Source organism: Oenanthe melanoleuca, chromosome 9 (genome assembly GCF_029582105.1).
Source record: "Oenanthe melanoleuca isolate GR-GAL-2019-014 chromosome 9, OMel1.0, whole genome shotgun sequence".
NCBI classification, from domain to species: Eukaryota; Metazoa; Chordata; class Aves; order Passeriformes; family Muscicapidae; genus Oenanthe; species Oenanthe melanoleuca.
The window spans coordinates 21,752,996-21,772,041 of NC_079343.1; the positions used below are offsets into that span (position 1 = coordinate 21,752,996).

A 19,046-nucleotide genomic window follows, 5' to 3' on the forward strand; every position below is an offset into this window, starting at 1 on the left:
GCATTTATTCCTTCTGTGTATTCCCCCAGGTAAACTACCAAGGACATCATCCCCACTGCTCAAGCCAGAATAGCCATAGAACAGATTTAATGAAGGCTGTTTCCATCATCATTATTTCTATAGCCCTGTAATGAAATACAGAATTTCCAGTTTCAATTTCCAGCATTTAATGAAGGAAGATTAGGATCAGATGTGATCTGTCCTTGATAGACTTATCACATTTCAATTCTCAGCAGATCCATGCTTGATATGCATGATCACATTCCTACTTAGCAGCAGCACCAGCAGCATTAAACTGCACTTTAACCATTTCCATGAACTAACAATTTGTAACCAAGAATCTCCAACCTGCTGCCTTTTGGCACCATGCATGGGCTGTGACTTCTGCAATTCCAGAAAACAAGGCAAAGGTTGCTGGTTTCTTCCAAATGTTAACTTGATGGTGCTACATTTGGAATACAAAGTGACCATCAAAACTTGCTGCACCAACCTGAGAATTCACTGCATGACATGAAACAATAATAGAAGATCACACATCACACTGAAATGGGCCCTCTGGATTTCCCTGAGTGCTAAAGACAAGGTTTGGAGCTTTTAACCGAGGCTGCTTGACTGTCCCTTATAAAACCTGCTTCAAATCACTGCCAAATCATTGTCAAGTTTCACATGTGTTGAATCAAAGTTTCACAGATGCTATTTCCTCTGGCTACATTTTTGTTTTGGAACATTCAATACAAATAACAGAGCTTCTTGCCAAAGCTTTCAAAAGACAAGAAAACCTCTCACTTCTCTGAAGAACTTCCACAAATCCCTTGCTTGAAGCAATTTTAATGAAGTGAGAACTATGGCCAAAGCCTTTACCTTTTCCTTCAACACCTGGATTACCAGATGAAACCTGGCTGGCTTTTTGTTTTCTAACTCAGAAGCATCTAAAGAACAGTCACAAAAGGGAGATTTGCAGAATCTGGCTTCCAAGTTACTTGAACTACACTAGGGTTTTTTAGCAACTTATTTCTGTTAAAACACATCACATAAAGAAAAAAAAAATTAAGCAAGTACAACCTCTTACCTGGCCTAGTCTCTGCATTAGTCATCATTTGCTAGTTTTAAGTCTTATTCATCACTTTTCTAGTCTTAAGACTAGAAAAATCTATATATAAAGATCTGTAAGAACTTTAATTATACTAAGTAAGAAAACTCAATCACACCTGGGATCAAAGAGGAAAACAGAAGATCCTAAACACCAACTCCCATTCTCCTTCCCTTTTTTCTCTCCACATGATTTTAATGCATATTTGCTGTAGTATAGCTTTCTCTTTTACACATGAAGGAAAATCTCGAAAGGTGCCACCATAAAAACCGACTAAACACAAACACATTACAGTCCTGCCCTTGATGCTGCTGTGTGACCACTGACAAGAAAGCACATTTCCAAGGAAAGCATGATCTCTCACTGGAGCAGAACCACCTGAGTACTGCAAGAAGAGGATAAACATTCTAACTAGAGTAACAACTTGGAATACAATGCCACTTCCTCTACAAAATGATTTCATTTTCCTTTTGCAAGGAAGAATATAGTTTATTAAAAACAAAAAACAAACCGTGACAACTATTGAACACCATTACATAATTGCTCTTGTGTGGTTACTGGAGAGCAGGCAAGAGTGACAATTTCTAGTCCTGCAAGGAACTGGAAACTCTTCATATTCCAACAACTCTGGTTGCTTTTCTTCTAGCTGGCTCTAGAGCAGAAAAATCTGTGTACCCGAATGGATCAAACTGTTACATCAGCTATAATTTATTTTTATTATTGTGATTATTATTATTCAATGTAGACCCTGGCTCCACAGTCAGCCACTCCAAGCCACAGAGCAGTTCCTTACTGGCCATAAATTACCATCCTCTCCCTTGCACCAGCACTCCTGCCTGTGCAGCCACGCTGCCAGTTTGGTCTCATTACTGAGAACAAACCCTGAAAAAACCAAAGCCAAAATAGTTTTCAGCCCTTCTGAGCCATGATCCAGTTCCTACTGCAGTTGAGTAATCTCTAACATCAACAGAAGGGAGAAGATGAGAATGTGGCTTTATGAGTATTGTAGAACAAGACCAGGACTTCTGGCAGTAGCTGGGATTTGGACTAGCTGGTTAATAACCATGAAACCACCCCTTAGGTTTTTTTTTTTTGTGCCTTAATTCCTTTCGGTTCCTTAACCCACAAATGCTCTTATTATTAATCAGGTCTTTTCAGAGGAGCAAATACAGGATTGTGATCAGGGATTTAATCCCAAGTTTTGCTCATTATGGATACGTACAAAGCATGGTATGTCCTTGTGCACATATCACAGTATTTTAAGGATGGCACATAGTAGAGCTAAGCAAACACTTTGGGAGTGAGATGAAACCACTTTTCAGATGAGCAGGGAGACATTTCCAGTAGCTTTAAAAGGGAGGCAGAAGGAATCAAGTGATCTGCCAGCTGGGCCTTATGACTGGCCAGTAAACAAGAGACAGATTACAGACAGAATACAAACTGCAACTCATGTACTGCTACAGCAAAGTGGAACTGTTTAACCATGGCTGAAAACAGGAATTAATTCTAACCCCTTCACACGGGGTTTGCGGTTAAAGAAGTTTTTACATGTGCTCTGCTTCCAACTTCCCAGAGACACCCCCAATCTTCTCTCTACTAGCAATTTCATTCCCTTTCCTCACTAAACTTGGCATCCACCCAACAGCACAATCACGCTTCTCTTTCAAACAGCTCTAAAACTTAAAGCCAAACAAACTAAGCAAAAGTTGGAGAAGCAACGTTGCAAAATACCTATCACTGAGTAATTGAATTGGAGCCTCTAGCTCACCAAGGCTGCTTCAGTTGGGGAAGTTCAGTTCCTCATTGTCCAGCTGCTCTGCAGGCCCCTCTGCTTTTTTTATGCAGAAACACAGACACAGTATTTATCTCCAAGGAAAGCAGCCTTTGGACTACACCTACAAAGCTGGTACAGCAGCACACACCACTCCAATGATAAAACTGGTTTAAAAGAAGCTGTTTGGGTTTGATCCAAACCTACTCCTTGTTGATTTACAACTAACAAAAGAAAAAAGAAAAAAAAAAGACAAATCATAGCATGAAACTTTCATGTCTAGCCTTTTATACCGTGTAACAAAGACAGTTTCAATGATATTTGAAAGCCTTGGAGATCCCCACCCTCTGGGATCCGACTTGACTGGTTTAAAATTATCTCCTCTCTTGGGTCCTCCCTGCTGGCCCTTTGCTGTAAGCTACTGATTCTGCAATGCTTGTGTGAGCATTTCCCAACTCCCATCAGGCAGAAAAACCGTCAAGTTAGCTCACATGATTTCTGAAGCTGTTTAAACTACTCTTGCAAATTTTGCCTGAAGCTAACTTGGAGAGGACTAACATGAACTGTCTCTCCAGTGGATATGAGGGCAGTGACTTCCTTTGGCAGCACAGTTTCCTTAAATTAGCTGTTATCAGCACATTGACAAACAAGCTGAAGTCCTGCTTTAACAATGAGTTGAGAAAAGGAGAAGTAAGAAAACAGCTTTTGAAAGAAATTCTTTCATCAAGATTTTCTAAGCAGACATTACTTTGAATTGAATCAGATCAAAGTCTTCATAACTTAAGCATTCAATTTTCTGGTAAGCAACCATCTTGGCTAAAACAAAGGAGACTAAGCTCATTTTGTAAATGTCTTAGAATCATTATGTGGTTCAGATTTGCTACTTTGATTCCCAGCATACACAAAACAAAATTTACCTTTTCTGTATTTCTTAATCATCTATTTTTATCTAAGACATCTGCTTTTCTCAGTTCTTTTCTCATACTCAGGATCATGGAGAATAAATACCAGTATATGGTCATACTCCCTCCAAAAACATCAACATACCTCCCTTCTATGCACCCTCCCAATCAGGAAACAATTCCTCATTTTCTTTGACATCCCTCCACTTTCCCATGAAGACTTCAAGACTCTGATGGCTCAAGACTTGAGTATAACTTGTCATGTCCACAGGGGCAGAACTAACCTGGCTGTCAGTTCATAATTTATTGTTAGTGATCTGGTTTGTAGTGCAGAGGGGAGTTGAGCTGCCATGAAGAAATTGGACTGAATGTGGCAAAGGGCTGCAAAAAAAGTTCAGTTGAAGACATCCTTCTGCAGGCTTAAGTTGGAATGCTGAATTTTAAAGTCAAGTCACTTGATACATATTTTTTATCTTGGTTTTAATTAAAAGCTTGCTAATGTTGTGATGCTTGTCCTCACATCATGGTAAGTTGTATTCAAAAATAAACTTCAGTACAGGACACAGTGCAAGCTGCCACCTCCAGAGCAAGGGCTGAGCCAGTGGAACAGGGAGATGTCTGCTCTCAGTGAGAGAGGAGAAGGCTCTGAGTTCAATGGGGAAATTTCACATTTCCTCACTTCTACAAGTTAAAAGTACCATGTTTTTCTCATGGTCCAGAGACTGGTCAGCAAGCACCCAGAGGACTTCAAGGTCTTCACACACATTATCATCTCCTCAAACCCATTTCTCTCTCTTTCCTCATTTCACATGGAAAACAAGGGGCATAAAGTATGAACGAAAGGCAATGCAGACACTGATATGAAAAACAGAAAAGACTCCTGCCAAGAAGCTCTGCTGCACATACAGCTTCTCACAAACAAGACAGGAAATCAAGAATATGATAAATATTAGTTCCTCCATTCCACGATAAGACTTTCAGATACCATGCTAGATACCATAGCCTGTATTCTAAAATCCACAGCCAACCTTCAGTTATTCATAAAAGGGAGGGGAAGGAAGAGTCAGATACCAGGACAAAGCAATCCCACAGGTTAATATAAAACCTAATGCAGAGAGTGTACAGTCATAGGCAATGACACTGCTGACAGAAGGGTGTCAAGGACATCTGAGTAGGACTGAGCCAGGCCAGAAACACTCTCAAGGCAGCTCAGTGTCTTTTGAATACATTTACACTGTCCAAGGTGGTCCTTCCACATCCAGCTTAGGCACCCCAGGTACATCAACTGCAATGATAAACGACCCTCAACAATTTGTTCATGGCTATCAAAGTCATATCTGAAGGGACCATGAGTGAGGAAGGTTGTGTGGCATTGTCACTTTGCTGAATGTTCTGTCCTGGTTTTCATCTCAATCAGTAAAATACCTCCTATATTCAGTCATTCTACTGGCTCTGAGTAAACTGGAACTTGGGGAAGGACAACCTGGAATGGAATAAAAGCAGGAGGAATGTGTCAGTCAGGAGGGTTGGAAACATAAAATGCAACTAACAGAGACTTCTTATTTCTATCATTCATCTATTAATTTTACTAAAAGCTTTCATTCATCTGGAGATTAAATTCTCCATCTACAAGCATTTTCACATATAAATATGTCAGCTAATATAACAGCTGCTATTAACCTACTATCACATTAATTCTGCATATTCCTCCTATAATTTCACCAATCAGTTAAAAATGTATTACTACAGTCCCTTTTTCCACAAGTTTAAATAGAATGATAGAATTAAGTCTGCAGTAGATGGACAGACAACAAAGAAAAAAAAATGCTAGCTGTGAATATATTTCAGATCATCTTAAGAGAAGAGTTAGAAACAAACCAGAACTGAAAATTCAAAGGTCCTAAAAAGCAAAGTGAGTAATTTCACATAAAAAGGCCAATTACTTTCAGAGAAAGGCCAGCATTTCTATAAAATTTTATGCCTGTTATTACTGCATTTCTCTGACACTCTTAATAAAGTGCCTCTGTATTTATGGCACTCAGATACAGCTTCATCAGACTGCACAGTAAAGTCACCAAATGTCTCATATCACTACAGACACTGATCCATCTTCTGCAGAGCTACATTTTACTGAGGAGAAAAGTCAATAAAGTCCAACAATCAAAAGTCCTATGTTCTTTTAATGGCTCCTTGAGGCCATCTCTCATGCTGACATCATCCCTAACAAAAAAAGCCTGTTACACTTTACACAAGCAGTGTTTCAATTTCAATAGGACAATTATTGCCAGAATTCTAGAAAGAGAGCTGGAGTCTTACAAAGTCATCTGAGCAGTATAAGCCATTTTATTGTCAAGAAATAAAACAACAGTATAGGACATACCCCATATCAGAGGGAACAGACAAACGAGGATATAAATGGCAGCAACTGCCAAAACATATGTTTAAAATATGAAATCAATTTTGAATCTGGAAACATAAAATTCACCTTCAGTCAAAAACACACCATGCAGACCTCACCAGGGATCAAGGGCTACAGGATTGGCAGTCACCATCTCATACAGTCACTTTTTTTTTAAAAAAAACTAAGCTTCCTAAAAACTAGTAGCAAGAGTATCCACATGATTGTTACATTCTCCAATTAGTATTTGAGGCAAACTATATTCCTTCTTTTCACAAAATAAAATTAACATTATGAATGTTGAAGCAAACACCTTTTATAAAACAAAATCCAAACTCATGTGACCACAATGAATTTTTTTTTTCCCCAAATCCAAACCATACTGATTCCTCTTCAGGGAAATGCTTAAGTTGAGGTTTAACAGTAAACATTGCTCTTAAGAAGCTGTGATGAAAATTAATCTCAAACTGCAGCAGTCATTTTGAAAACTTTTGGCTGGGTGGTTCTATCCCTCCAGCTCCTTCAGTGAAACAGTTTTCTGCTTGTGACAACTTTTATCTATACCAGCTCAGTGGAAACTGATAAAAATGAAAGCTTTTTTTGCCTTGCTAGGAAAATTCTTGACAAACCCTGAGCCACAGAAGAGAAGCTGTGCAGCCACTGCCCACACTGCACAGCAACTCCACTTCCAGAGATCTCTCTTATTCCATTTCATTATGACTATTTCAACTGCTGGTATTTTTAGCTGTACATGTATATAAAACTGTAATTTAAAAAGCGCTCATTTGAAAGCATTTCAAGTGGAAAAATCTCCAAGTTACAGAGAAACTGCCTCACCCCTGCTAACACTGGCAGGACACCCGAGATGTGTGAGAGCATTCACTGCTCCCCAGCAACACGACACTGCCTTCTGCCCCTGCTCCTGAAATACTTGACTGAGTTCCAGCAGAGCAGGGTTTCATTTTCCAAGACTGCTTCACAAAGTTACCACTGAGGGGAAGTGTGCAGTAAATGAACTCATCCCCCCAGCCCCTTAGATAAAGTTCCTTCAGGTGCAAAAGGAATCACACAACTAAAAAAAAAAAAAAAAATCAATTTTTAAAAACATCAATTTAAAGCAAAACACATTAAAAAAGCTTTGAAAATGGAGCTACATCTATTGCCAGATTCTAAGTCCATGTGCAAATCTCTGGATCCATCTATTATTTTTCCCTATCAAAAATTATGAGTATTGTCAAAACATACATTTGATATTTATTCAATCCATTTACCTTTCCCACAACCTCACTAGCATAACAGGCTTGGGTACAAAGAGGGTCAACAGCCTCCAACTTGGGTGAACAGGAGGCAAATTAATAGTCAGAGACTGCAAAAAAATTCTAAAGAAATCTAACCCCAAATAACAGAAAACAGTCCCAATGCAAAAATCACTCCCTGGATTTTAGTCAATAGATTTAATGGAAATATTTCAGCTTTAACAACTTCTTAAAGTCTGCACAGGCTGTGGAGAGATAGAGAGAACTTTGATTCAATGACTTATTTGCTATTCAGTGAATATCAAATCTGTAATTTCAAGACTCTAAAGTTTTCTGGTTCCCTTGCTGCATCACACACAGCAAATGGAAGGGCTGGTTATACACTGAAAATAATTGGCCCTGATATGCAATATTTGAACAACATCATAAAAATGGCACAGTATTAAAAGATTCATCTAACTTCAGTATAAATATGGAAGTGATCAGCAAAAAAACAGGGTAGGAAAATGCAAGTCAAGAAGGATATTTGAGGTCATATAAAAAAAAATAAAATTATGATAAAGCACTAACAATAGTGGCAGTACTCTTGCCCTGAAAGTAATACTGAGTTCATTACTGTAAGCACAAAATGATATAGAAAATCTATCCTGAGATTAGCAGAGGCACAGAAATGCATCTCTACTTCTAAGAGAAGTAAAATAAAACTACCTGGTCAATATAAAGAAAGAATGAGAAACTTGCGAAGTCTTACCACAAATCATATTTGAAAATAAAACTATTTTAGTTTGTCTTTCTCCTAACAGTATGTAACAAACAAGATTTTTTTTTTATTTACACAGCACCTACAGCCGAGGAAGAAACAACTGTTGTTACTGTGACAGGAAATACTAAGTAAAAGAAATAGAGTACTGCATTTCACTGATGCAGAATAGGACAGCAAGAGTGGCAGGATCATCATAAGACAAGTTGTCATAAACAGACAAAAAATTTGTAATGAAAGTTTGCCATTGGAGTTTGACACTGCCTGAAAAAATTAACACTAACATTACATGCAGAATGACTCTTCTGCACAACGTGCAATTTTTTGATATTACATAATGTAGTCACATAGTTTCAAATCATCTGGCATGGAAATAAAACAAAAGAATTTAAAAAGTCCCCAATATAAGATGGATGACCTATTTCTTTTCTCCTCCTCTCTTCATGGAGCACAAACTATGCTTTCCAGCTTTACAATTACATGCTTTTGCCTGAGAAGTAAAACAATACACCAAAGAAGTTCTTCTCAAAATGCCTCTGACATAAGATGTGTTGTGGTGCACACATGAAGGAAGCAGAATGTGCCACACACAAAATAGAGAAAGTAAGATACCAAGAACTGGGAAATGCAGTGATAGGAGGATTTCTTTATAGTCCAAACCCTGAATGGAAATAGAGCAGGTAAATCTGAAAAGCATACTGTAAGTATGAACACGCTTTGTTCTAATATGATTAAAAAACAGACACCAGTGTTCAGCAGAGTGAAACAACTCCAGCTGAGGAAAAGTGAAGTATAAAGTGTTTCTCCAGGGGTGAAGTGGCAGCCAGCCCACAGACTGCAGAACAGAAAAATCTCAGGGTTCTACTCAGGCCTTTTTGTTTGTTTGTTTCTGTTATCCCTAACAATTGTCAGGTACCAGACACATTTCTCCTACACTGAGAAAGCCCCAGGGACACGTGCTGTAGTCATTCATTAGAAGAGGAAGCCCCTTCCCCAAAACAGAGAGAATAACACCTCATTTGAGTTATCCCAGAATCTGCTCATACAGCTTGCAATGAATGCTCCCTAAAACCCCTGTATTTCTATTTATAATATTTTCAGCACAGTTAAGAATTGAAAAAAAACTCTACCATATGGCAAGGATACAGCTGAAGTAAGTTTTGCTTTTTTTAAAAAAAAATCACATTTCTGTCTGAAAATCTAATTAGACAGAAACAATAACAGTCATTATTAAAACTGTTAAAAGTTTTTCTTCCATTTATATATTGCAAATCTGGCAGCACTGGGGTAACAACTGTATTACTGATGAAAATCTGTATTTTTGCCTTTTGTTTTAGGCATTCAAGGAAGAAAAATGTCTTTCAAGTGAAAGGAATATGAACCAAACAGTATTTAATTTTATTTATAAGTGGAAAGCTACTTAAGCAGTCTGGTTTCAAACTGACAACATGTTTTTCAAATGGAATTTCCACAGACTTATTTCTTAACCACCACAGGGCAATATAGGGGCTGTGAACAGAAACTGCAGTGCAAAAATTTCGATAAAAGAACCGAACAGATGCATTTCTCATTTGTGAAATTTTTGTATTTGTGAAAGCAGAGATGGCAGATGTTTAAAATATCACATCAGTATTACTCAGTTACATAATTCACAGCCAGATCATGAGCACTAGAAATATGTGTGCGTGTGTGTGTGTGTGTAATTTCCTTCACCATGCTCAGAACACAATGCCAGTTCTGAGCTAATCACCAGTGAAGGTTTGATGACTGTTACCAAAAATGAAGCTCTTGGGATCTCCACACTAACTTCTAATGGTAATTATAACAACCTGACACATAGCCATCCCTGAATGATGTGACACAATTTGCACCTGGCAGAAGAGAGCCATGAAATATTTAACATCTGAATATTTGCAATAAGTTTACTGCTCCAATGGCTGACCTGCTGTTTTAGCATAGATGCGTTCCAAAGATAATTTTTTTACCTTTGCTAAGCACAAATCTCCCCAGTTCTTTGCAAGCCAGCAGAATGAAAGGAAATAGCAGATATTTTATGGCTCATAACCACATTCAGTCAAGGTCCTCTACAAAAACATTTATTCCATAGCTGAGCTTAGGACAAATGTAATGACAAGCTTTTAATTGTCCTGCTATTATTGTGATGGGTGACTCTCAGTCCCTGAGAGCAGCATGACTGACACCAGCTCAAAGACCAGCAGAAGCCTTGGTCTATGACTGAACTAAAGGGCAATATATGTGACCATAAATAACAGTAATCATTAATTAAGCACGTTCAAATTATCACTTGTCTCATCAGCATCCTAAAATTATTTTTCTCCTTGGCTTTAAAAGGTATTTCCCATCAAATGTTAAGATAAAGGTTAGTCATCTTTTTATCATGCTGACAACTAGGATGAGAAGACTGGAGTTGGTGATGAGAGAGGCATTTGAGACCAGGCAAGATTAACAAGAAAAGAACAAAGTATTAAGACATGGAAGTTGGGAAAAAGGAGATGAAAAAAAAATGTGGGCAGAAGAGACAGAACTGAGATGAACATTGCTGGGAACAAGACATGTGTCATGAACACAGGGAGGAACCTGGTAGAACATAATCACCTCCAGAAGACCCAAACACAGAACCCAAGATCTGCTCAAACCATCACCTCTGCCCTCAAACATCTGTACAACTTGGAAGTGCAGCATCCCACCCTACAAACAGGTTCCAGGGGATGACAACCTCCTGTGATCTTGCTGGCTCACCTAAAAGAAATGCAAAGGTTTGAACTGCCCAGATGAGCCACACAGATGCCAGCTCTTTTCTACCTAACCATTCTAGAAAATTCAGACGGCATCTCTGACTAAAACTCAGCCTGAATTTAGAATTCAGCATCAGGAAAGCAACCTGGAAGACACAATGATATTTTGAACAGAGAAAACTCAGTTAAGAACACTGCTAAATCAAGCACAAGGATGACATAGTCTATCATCAGAGATGCCCACAGAAATTTAATTGCTTGTTTCCTGTGCATATCTACCACCCACATGTCTTTAATTAAAAAAACCACATACCACTTTTCATTCTTCTTCAAAATTTTTCTGTTTAAATAGTTTTTTTCAGACAAGATGAAATTACTGTAAGAATCATGACTGATCACAGTCAAAGTCTTATAAAAGAGAGTGTTGTTGAAAAAACATTAGGGAAAAAATCCAGGGAATTACACAAAGAAAAAGGGATTGTTAACCTGAAAGTAGTAAACACTTCTTTGGAAAAATAGATTGCATACTGTCAGTGCCATATATTTTCTTCATATTACTAAGCAAATTTTCTAACCTATTCTTTCAAAAATATAGTAATTAATCACATTTTTTTCTACTTGTTGGGCTTGATTTCTGAGGAGTCACCAAGACATCTCAAGTTATTAAAAGCTACATTTAAAAATAATGCCTGAGTTCAGGCATTAAGTATTTTAAATTTTTGCTACCCCAAGTCAGCAGATGCTTTTAAACTTTGTACCATTCCAAGCTTCATATATATAAAATGTAGTAACATTACCATGCTTCACTGAACAGATATTACATGAAAAATAGTGTTTGAAAACTTTTCAATAGTCTGGAGCACTACCCAAAAGCCCAAGGCAACAATAACACATTTCTGTATTCAGAGCTAAGTTTCAACAATAAGCTGAATAAAGAGACTAAAATTCACATGGGTCACTGAACAATGTCTGGGTGGTGGGTGGAACTGAATAGATGCTCCCTAATCCTCCTGCCCTCTGCACTGAGCACATTATGGTCACAAACCATATGTTCCAGCAGCCCACACCTGGGCTGCATAGCAAATTGGGGGGTTTTGGCATATTCTCATTTTGGAGCGCCTGAAGCTCATTGGAAGAAGGTTATGAGTGTAAATACTTTAACTTTCAAATCAGTAACATTATCAGCTAGAAGAGAACAAAGACTCCTCGCTCCAGAAAGACACGTGGGCTGTCAGTGGAAGCAGCAGTTTGTAGTCTGGCATTGTAAGTGAGGCTGAAGTCAAGGACTGCTGGGACAGTTTTGGGGACTTCAAGCTGAACATTAAATCCTCTTCCTGCACATACACAGAAGTACTAACCCAGGCACAAGAGATCTCATAAAGAAAAGACCACAATGTTGCTCCCTTTGCATCTTCTCTGTAATTCAGAGAATTAAGGCAATACTTTTAACTCTGATGCACTGATAAATCTAACCACTAGACATTTCTAACATGAATGGATTTCCACCCCTCCACTTCAGAGAGAGGGACACAGCAGATGAAGAAGAAAGCACCCTGCACAGCACATGGCTTCAGATGAATACACAACTGCAATTCATTCAAGCTGTTTGGCCAACATCAGAAACCATGAGATCCAAGTCTGATTAGCTATTACAGAGAGAAGAACCCTTGAATTGAGTTATAGCCTTTTTGTTAGCTACCATGTAATTTTATTTTTAACACATGGTACATAATTTGCAGTGTTTGTTGTAACTAATTCTTTACTGCTGGTTCTTCTGAATAAACTAATTATATCTACTGCATTCTAAACCTGAACCATAAGTTTAAAATTACTTACATAAAATAATGTATTTTGCCAAATGAATGCATGAGAGCCAAACCTATCAGTAGTAAGGTTTCACTGAATGAACCTCAACTCTATAAGTCATACTGCAGAATAAAAAATTCTTATGCTCACTGAGCAAAGGCCAGCACACAGTTTGACAAAAAATGATTACCAAATTTACAGCAGATCAGTGGTAAAAGGTTACAAAACAGAGTTAAGGTGTGATTTCATTCAAGCTTACACATCTGCCAAATCAGACTCTCTCATTCTCATCATCCATGCAGTGCTTCCATCCTTTCCTTTGCTGGCATTCACAGGCAGGTAAAAATGTAGTGAGCTGTCTAAGGATTTGATAAAAGTAGTTATTGGCTGGATTTTCAGCCAGATAAGTATTAAACAGCTTGCTGGAACTAGGATTGCTGGTGTTGACTGTGTAGCAGGAGATGAAGACAGAACTTCCCCTTCTGGCATCAACACAGAACGTGGATTATATTAGGCTGTGTATTTATATGATGGTCTTCAGGAAGCATTTAACAAGGATGAATTTTCTACCTCCAAGCACAGGTACACCCACAGGAGAGCAGGGCTGGAAGCACCATGAAAGAAACACAGACATTTCCTTTTTTCACCTAAATTCTGATTTGTCCTTCATGTGATTGCAGGGCTCAATATATTCAACCATAAATCCCTACCCTCTTTACTTTTTCTGTTCAAGTTATCTCCAAAAAGATAACTACGAGAGCATATGAAGACAGGACAGTATTAAAAACAAATTAAATCTGATCATTATGAACTCAAGGAAGGGAAAAACTAGGTAAGTAACTAGAAACACATGCAACACCACTGAACACTACTTACAAGAGCTCACTGGTAGTAAAATTTGATAGTGGGACTTGATTGTTTGTTTTAAAAGATAAACTCGCTAAACAATGGCAATCTGAATGTCACATATTGCTTTTATTGCCACAAGGATTAGAAACTACAAGCTCAGATTGTATTTTCCCAGCTGCCATAAAACCTTAGGCAAAAAGACTTCCTGTGTGCCAAGAACAGTTGAGCATTACTGCAGTCCTCAGGTCTCCATCCAAACCCAACACATCCAACAAAAATGAACTACATACTATCACAGTCTACTGCTCTCTATGTTTTCAGAGTAACAAAAAAAATCCCCAAAAAACAGAGAACTGACCTCAATTTAGCAATTTACCAAAGCACCACTCAGACAACTCCATTAGAACAAGAATTGTTAGTATTTATATCCAGACCACATGAGATCAAGATTTCCTAATAACAGAAACACAACAAGAACAAAGACAAAAGGGAGCAATAATCAAATTAAACAAGGACTGATACAAGTAGGAGTTAAGACCAAAAAATGCAGCTGAATGGAACAAGCTGGATTACTGTCCAAGGTCAGGGGAAGGGTTTTTATCCTCTCTCCTTCTCACTCCTACAGCTACTGGAATCTCTGGAAAGGGCATTTCTCTTTGGGATTTGGTAAGGACACAAATGCAAACACAGTAGGTCTGAACGACCCTACTGACATATTAGGTTTTGGGCTTTAATATTGAAACTTTAGATAATTTAAGTATCAAAACTCTGTTGGCAGTCTGAGATGTGAACAAACAATAATTCCAATTCCTTCCAAGTTACCTTAAAGATCACACTAAGTTTACATTCAAAAAGTAAAAACAATAACCAAAAGAGGTTTAAAAAAAAAAATTACTTCTAGGCTGGTTTTGACTATGCTGTTGTGGCTTTAAGAACAAACGTTTGGGTAACAGGGCCACTGTTATCTGAGCCACGCTGTGCTTCCCAAGCCATTTTACATTTCATTAGGCAGCACCAACTGAACTTCTAGCAGGAATGAAAAACAGTGAGATCTTTTACTGCAGAACACTCACATACTCACTGCAGTCCTTCTAGATGAATGCAAGCACTTGGCATATAGAAATTTTACTGACGCTCTGGTCAGATTTTACCATTTCTACGGAGAGCTAGTAAGAACAAAATTACAGAGATGTTTTATTGGCAAAGCCATAGTAAAGGCACTGCAAACCATTTTATTCTTCCTGGTCAGAGTCCTTCTATCCTTTTTTACTACTAATATATTCCAGAAACAAGACATAGTGAGCTGCATGTAATTATCTTACTCAATTTCCAGGCAATGGACATCTCTTTTATTGCATAAACCCACATATTCCCATTCTCTCCTTTAAAAATGGAGACAGTGAGTGGTTTAAGTAATTACAGCTGTCATGGAGGGTTTGACAAATAACTTTTCTTCTCAATGTATGCTTTAGGCCACTGGGAAAGCTGTCAAATAATGACATCAGAATCTACATTAACACTGGCAAAATGCAACTGTGCTTCCTTTTACATTTAACTCAGGTGGCTTACAGCCCTTTCTTTTCCTATTCTGTGTTCAAGAACATGAGTGGAATGAACAAATTGGTTGTAACTGAGATAAAATGGGGAGAGATAACAAATGTTAAATGAAAGTATGAAAGAAAATGAAAAAGCATGAAAGCATATCCTTCATTTGATAATGCAAAGGCTTGCTCATCCTTCATCAATGATGAGTTTTGTAAACCTAAGCCACTTCCTAAAAGTCCAATTAAGCTGTAAGGGAGGAATATAAAGGAATGATATACTCTTTCAGTATCTAAGTTATTAGTTATAACAACACTGCATTTCTTGCACATCCCTCACATATGAGAGCATGAGATGGGCAACTGCATCACACACTGTAGGAAGTTACCTTCCTATTAATCCAAGCCAAAGCTTTCCAGCACAGACTATCCCATCTTCAACTTGATTTTATATGATCTTAATTCCAGTCAAAGTACAAAACAACTATAAACTCACAACTGCTTTACTGCCTGTTGAACTTATATGCTCAGTTGTGAGAGTAACCTTGAGCACTGATCTTGGTTTAAAGTCACGTGTGGGTCTTCATCACCTGGAAGACAGCAGTGCCCAGAAGCAGCCAAGGCCCTGACATGACTAGATAATCCACTTTCCAGTGAAAAGCTTAGGAACTGAAGAAAATTATTAATGAGGAACTTAATTTTTCCACCTAAAAGAAATACTGTGTTAAGTTCAAAACTAAAGTGCAGCAAACCTGACCTGGTATTGCTGCTCTGGTGACTGTTTAGGAAGTGATTAAGAATGGTACCTAGAAGCTATTATACCTTGAGCAGCAGAGTTAGTATTAGTCAAATCTGAACCCTTACAAGGTCCAAAGAAATATGACCTTCCCATTGATTTAACATCTGAAAATGTACCTTACAGCTGACATCACCCACCATAAACCTCAAAATCCGCACAGGGCACCCAACTTAACTTGATAAAGACTCTGGTCTCTAACACCCTGTTCCATCTGACCTGCTTTGCTGGTTCACCTGTCTGGAGAGCAGCTTCCAGGCAAGGCCAGTGGTTGGTTCTGTTAGGGCTTCAGGCAGTGTGAGATCCTGGTTTTCCAACAGGGCAGTTATGTTAATGAGGGATGTGATTCATTCCCACCTCCTAAGCATCAGTGTCGTTACACTGACATGCAGTTACTTTTACTGCTACAAGAATGGGAATGAGCTGTATCAGTATATGATTCACACTAGAGATGTGTCTATTCAGGCACATGAGGAGGAAGGTTTGCACATCCTTGTTTCATCTTCAAGTTTGTAGCTGAATTTGTAATTTGGGAGCGGTTCCAGTAATTTTTATGAAACACAGACACGCAGCACCTCGTGTGTTTGGAGTCTGTGGCACAGCACGTAGGAAGGCTCTTGGGAGTCTACAGTGCGGGGTGGTGTTTGCTTTTAGTGTTTATAACACCTAACACAAATACATTGTATCATATAATTTGTGGCTGGTCCTATATAAAAGAATTGTAAGCGTGCCATGAACAAAACCGTAGCCAGCATTATTCAAAACAAAAAAGTCACAGAACAGACCACACTACAAAAACCCCACAAGATGAAGTTATTCACAGCAGCCTTCAAAACAGAGAATTTAAACATAATGTGTGTCCCCACACACACTCAATAAGCTTTGCTTTTTACAACTTAAGAACAGTTCTAGCTTTTTTCTAAGGTTCATTGTGATGATAAATGCACAAGTGTATGGCATGCACTGCTGCTTATTAGCATTTAATGCTTCTTGAACAACTACAATGCAAATATTCATCACAATAGATGGGAACCTTGGTGGGAACAAGAATTCCCACAAATTGTTCAAGAGTACAGTAAATGAATAGTGTTATAAACAAAAAGCCCAAACCCCTCACAAACGTGTATGCTGCATTTGCTTACAGATTAGTCCACTACCCATTCATTGTGCAACTGCACTTGTACAAATGAAACAAAAACTAACCCAGAAATTTATATCCCGACAAGTGCTTTTTATATATAAATGTGTTCAAGACAAGCAAACCACTGCTGTCAAAAGTTTTGCTTGAGTTTTCATGAGAGTTTCTTTAATTAGTGACAGATTTTTGCATAAGTAGGATGTCACAGGACAGAGTATGAAGACAATTTTAAAGAAGGTTCCATTTTGAATTACTTAACTGTCAGTGTAACCAGCACACTTACTAAGAAGCATGGTAACTTGAAAAAAAAAAAGTGATGTTAGAAGCTTAGAAATAAGCTTTCATGCTACAACTTAATACTAAAATGTCTAAATTACTATATTTCAGAGTTACAAACAGACAGCATGCTGACATCTTTTAAAGTTACTTTGACTTCACTATACAGCTGCACAATCAAAATTAACTGAATCTGATCTATATAATGCATTAATAATATTTTTACGTCCTGCACAAACTCTCATTTCCAAAGTCTCACCCCTCTATTTAGCACAGTAATATGCAAACACAGATGTGTTTTCACTTCTGATCAAGATACTTACAGTCAAAGTATATGTTTTTTTTAGTCTATTCTTATGAACACATTTAAGGAACAGAGAGGACAAAAGCCTTATTGCTTCCTGAACCTCGTAAAGTAATTAACAATCTTTAATATCCTTAAATTCATGTTATACAAGAGAAAAAAAAAGAAAAGGGCTGTGATTAAATTCACAGTATCTTTCCTATCTTCTTATGGCTGTTTGAAATTACAATAATAGAAGCATAAGAGCTTATAGAACTTAGAAGAAATAGTTTCTTTAGCATACACACACCTGACAGCCCTTCTTGCAAAGTTGGTTTCCCGTGTCAGCAGAACAAGATGTGAGATTGCGATGGTACATACGTATTTGTATATACACACATTCACATATAGATGTATCAGAGCAAGAACAAGACTGGCTAAACCACAGCAGCGAGCAGCAATACTGAGAAAAACCCCACAACGCTTTTGAAAACAATTCCCCATAAAGGAAACACTTTACGGCAGACATGATAAAGGAAAAAAACCCCTTCAAATGGGAGAGATATCATCAGACGGGCAGAGGAAGAGCCCTGCCACAGCTCCTCCATCCTGCCTCAGCCGAGGAGAGGAAGGGCGGAGAGCGCAGGGAAGAGGCGAAACCAGCTTCACTTTAACGAAGAGACAGCAAACTGGTCAGCTCAGAGTCAGTGCTGAGCTGGGCAGCCAGCACCCCCAGCCCCGCTCCGGGAGCCCCGCTGCCCTTCCCCGCTCCTCGCCCCTCTCACCAGCCTGGGTGGTGTCGCTGAGATCGTGGTTGGCGGCGCTGGCCCGCGGATAGTCCCGGAGCTTCCTGCCGCTCAAACTGAGGGTCCCGCTGACCGCCGCTTCTTCTAGGGCTCGGTCCAAGGAGCGGCTCCAGGAGCCGGGAGCCGAGGGACCGGGCGGAGCGGGACAAGCCGCGGGCATCGCGGCAGAGCCGCCCTCCGGCGCCGCCATTTCCCCGCCACAGCCCGGCCGGACAGCGCATGCCGGAGCGCGCGGCTGGGGCGCATGCGCGGCCGCCGCCCGGCGGCGCTGGGACCGCGCGGGCACCGCGTCCGTTCCAACCGGGCCGAACCGAACCGAACCGAGCCAGCCTCGCCTCGGGACCGCCGGCCCGCAAGGGAGACACCGCCCCGGACACGCCTGGACACCTGCTGAAACTGGTACAAATTATAGCTTTCCCGCCAACGTGGGATGTCACAGGTTGGTTTCTGGGTGAGCATCGCTGGGTGTTGGGCCCGTTCCAGCAACAAAACAAGGGTAGAGTGCACAGATCTCTGCTAAGTGGGAAATATAACAACTACTTCACGTTTTTTAACTTATGGATTGATGGCATTAAAAGGCCACACCCTTCGTGACATCTTAATAAATGCCATCTTGCC

At 39.2% G+C, this 19,046-nt stretch overlaps 1 protein-coding gene across 30 annotated transcripts in view; it reads right to left on the reverse strand.

Moving 5' to 3' along the window:
- LRCH3 (leucine rich repeats and calponin homology domain containing 3) overlaps nt 1-18,639 on the reverse strand; it is an 83,221-nt gene extending 64,582 nt beyond the window's left edge. For 17 of the 30 annotated variants that reach the window (XM_056498627.1, XM_056498622.1, XM_056498621.1 and 14 more), the window contains exon 1: nt 18,408-18,632. In XM_056498627.1, the coding sequence (XP_056354602.1) occupies nt 18,408-18,618 (211 nt within the window). In that variant the 5' untranslated portion in view covers nt 18,619-18,632. Of the gene's footprint in view, nt 1-18,407 lie in introns of all 30 variants that reach the window. The other 13 variants (XM_056498629.1, XM_056498619.1, XM_056498615.1 and 10 more) reach the window with 1 other exon arrangement.
- Between the last annotated feature and the right edge of the window lie 407 nt (nt 18,640-19,046).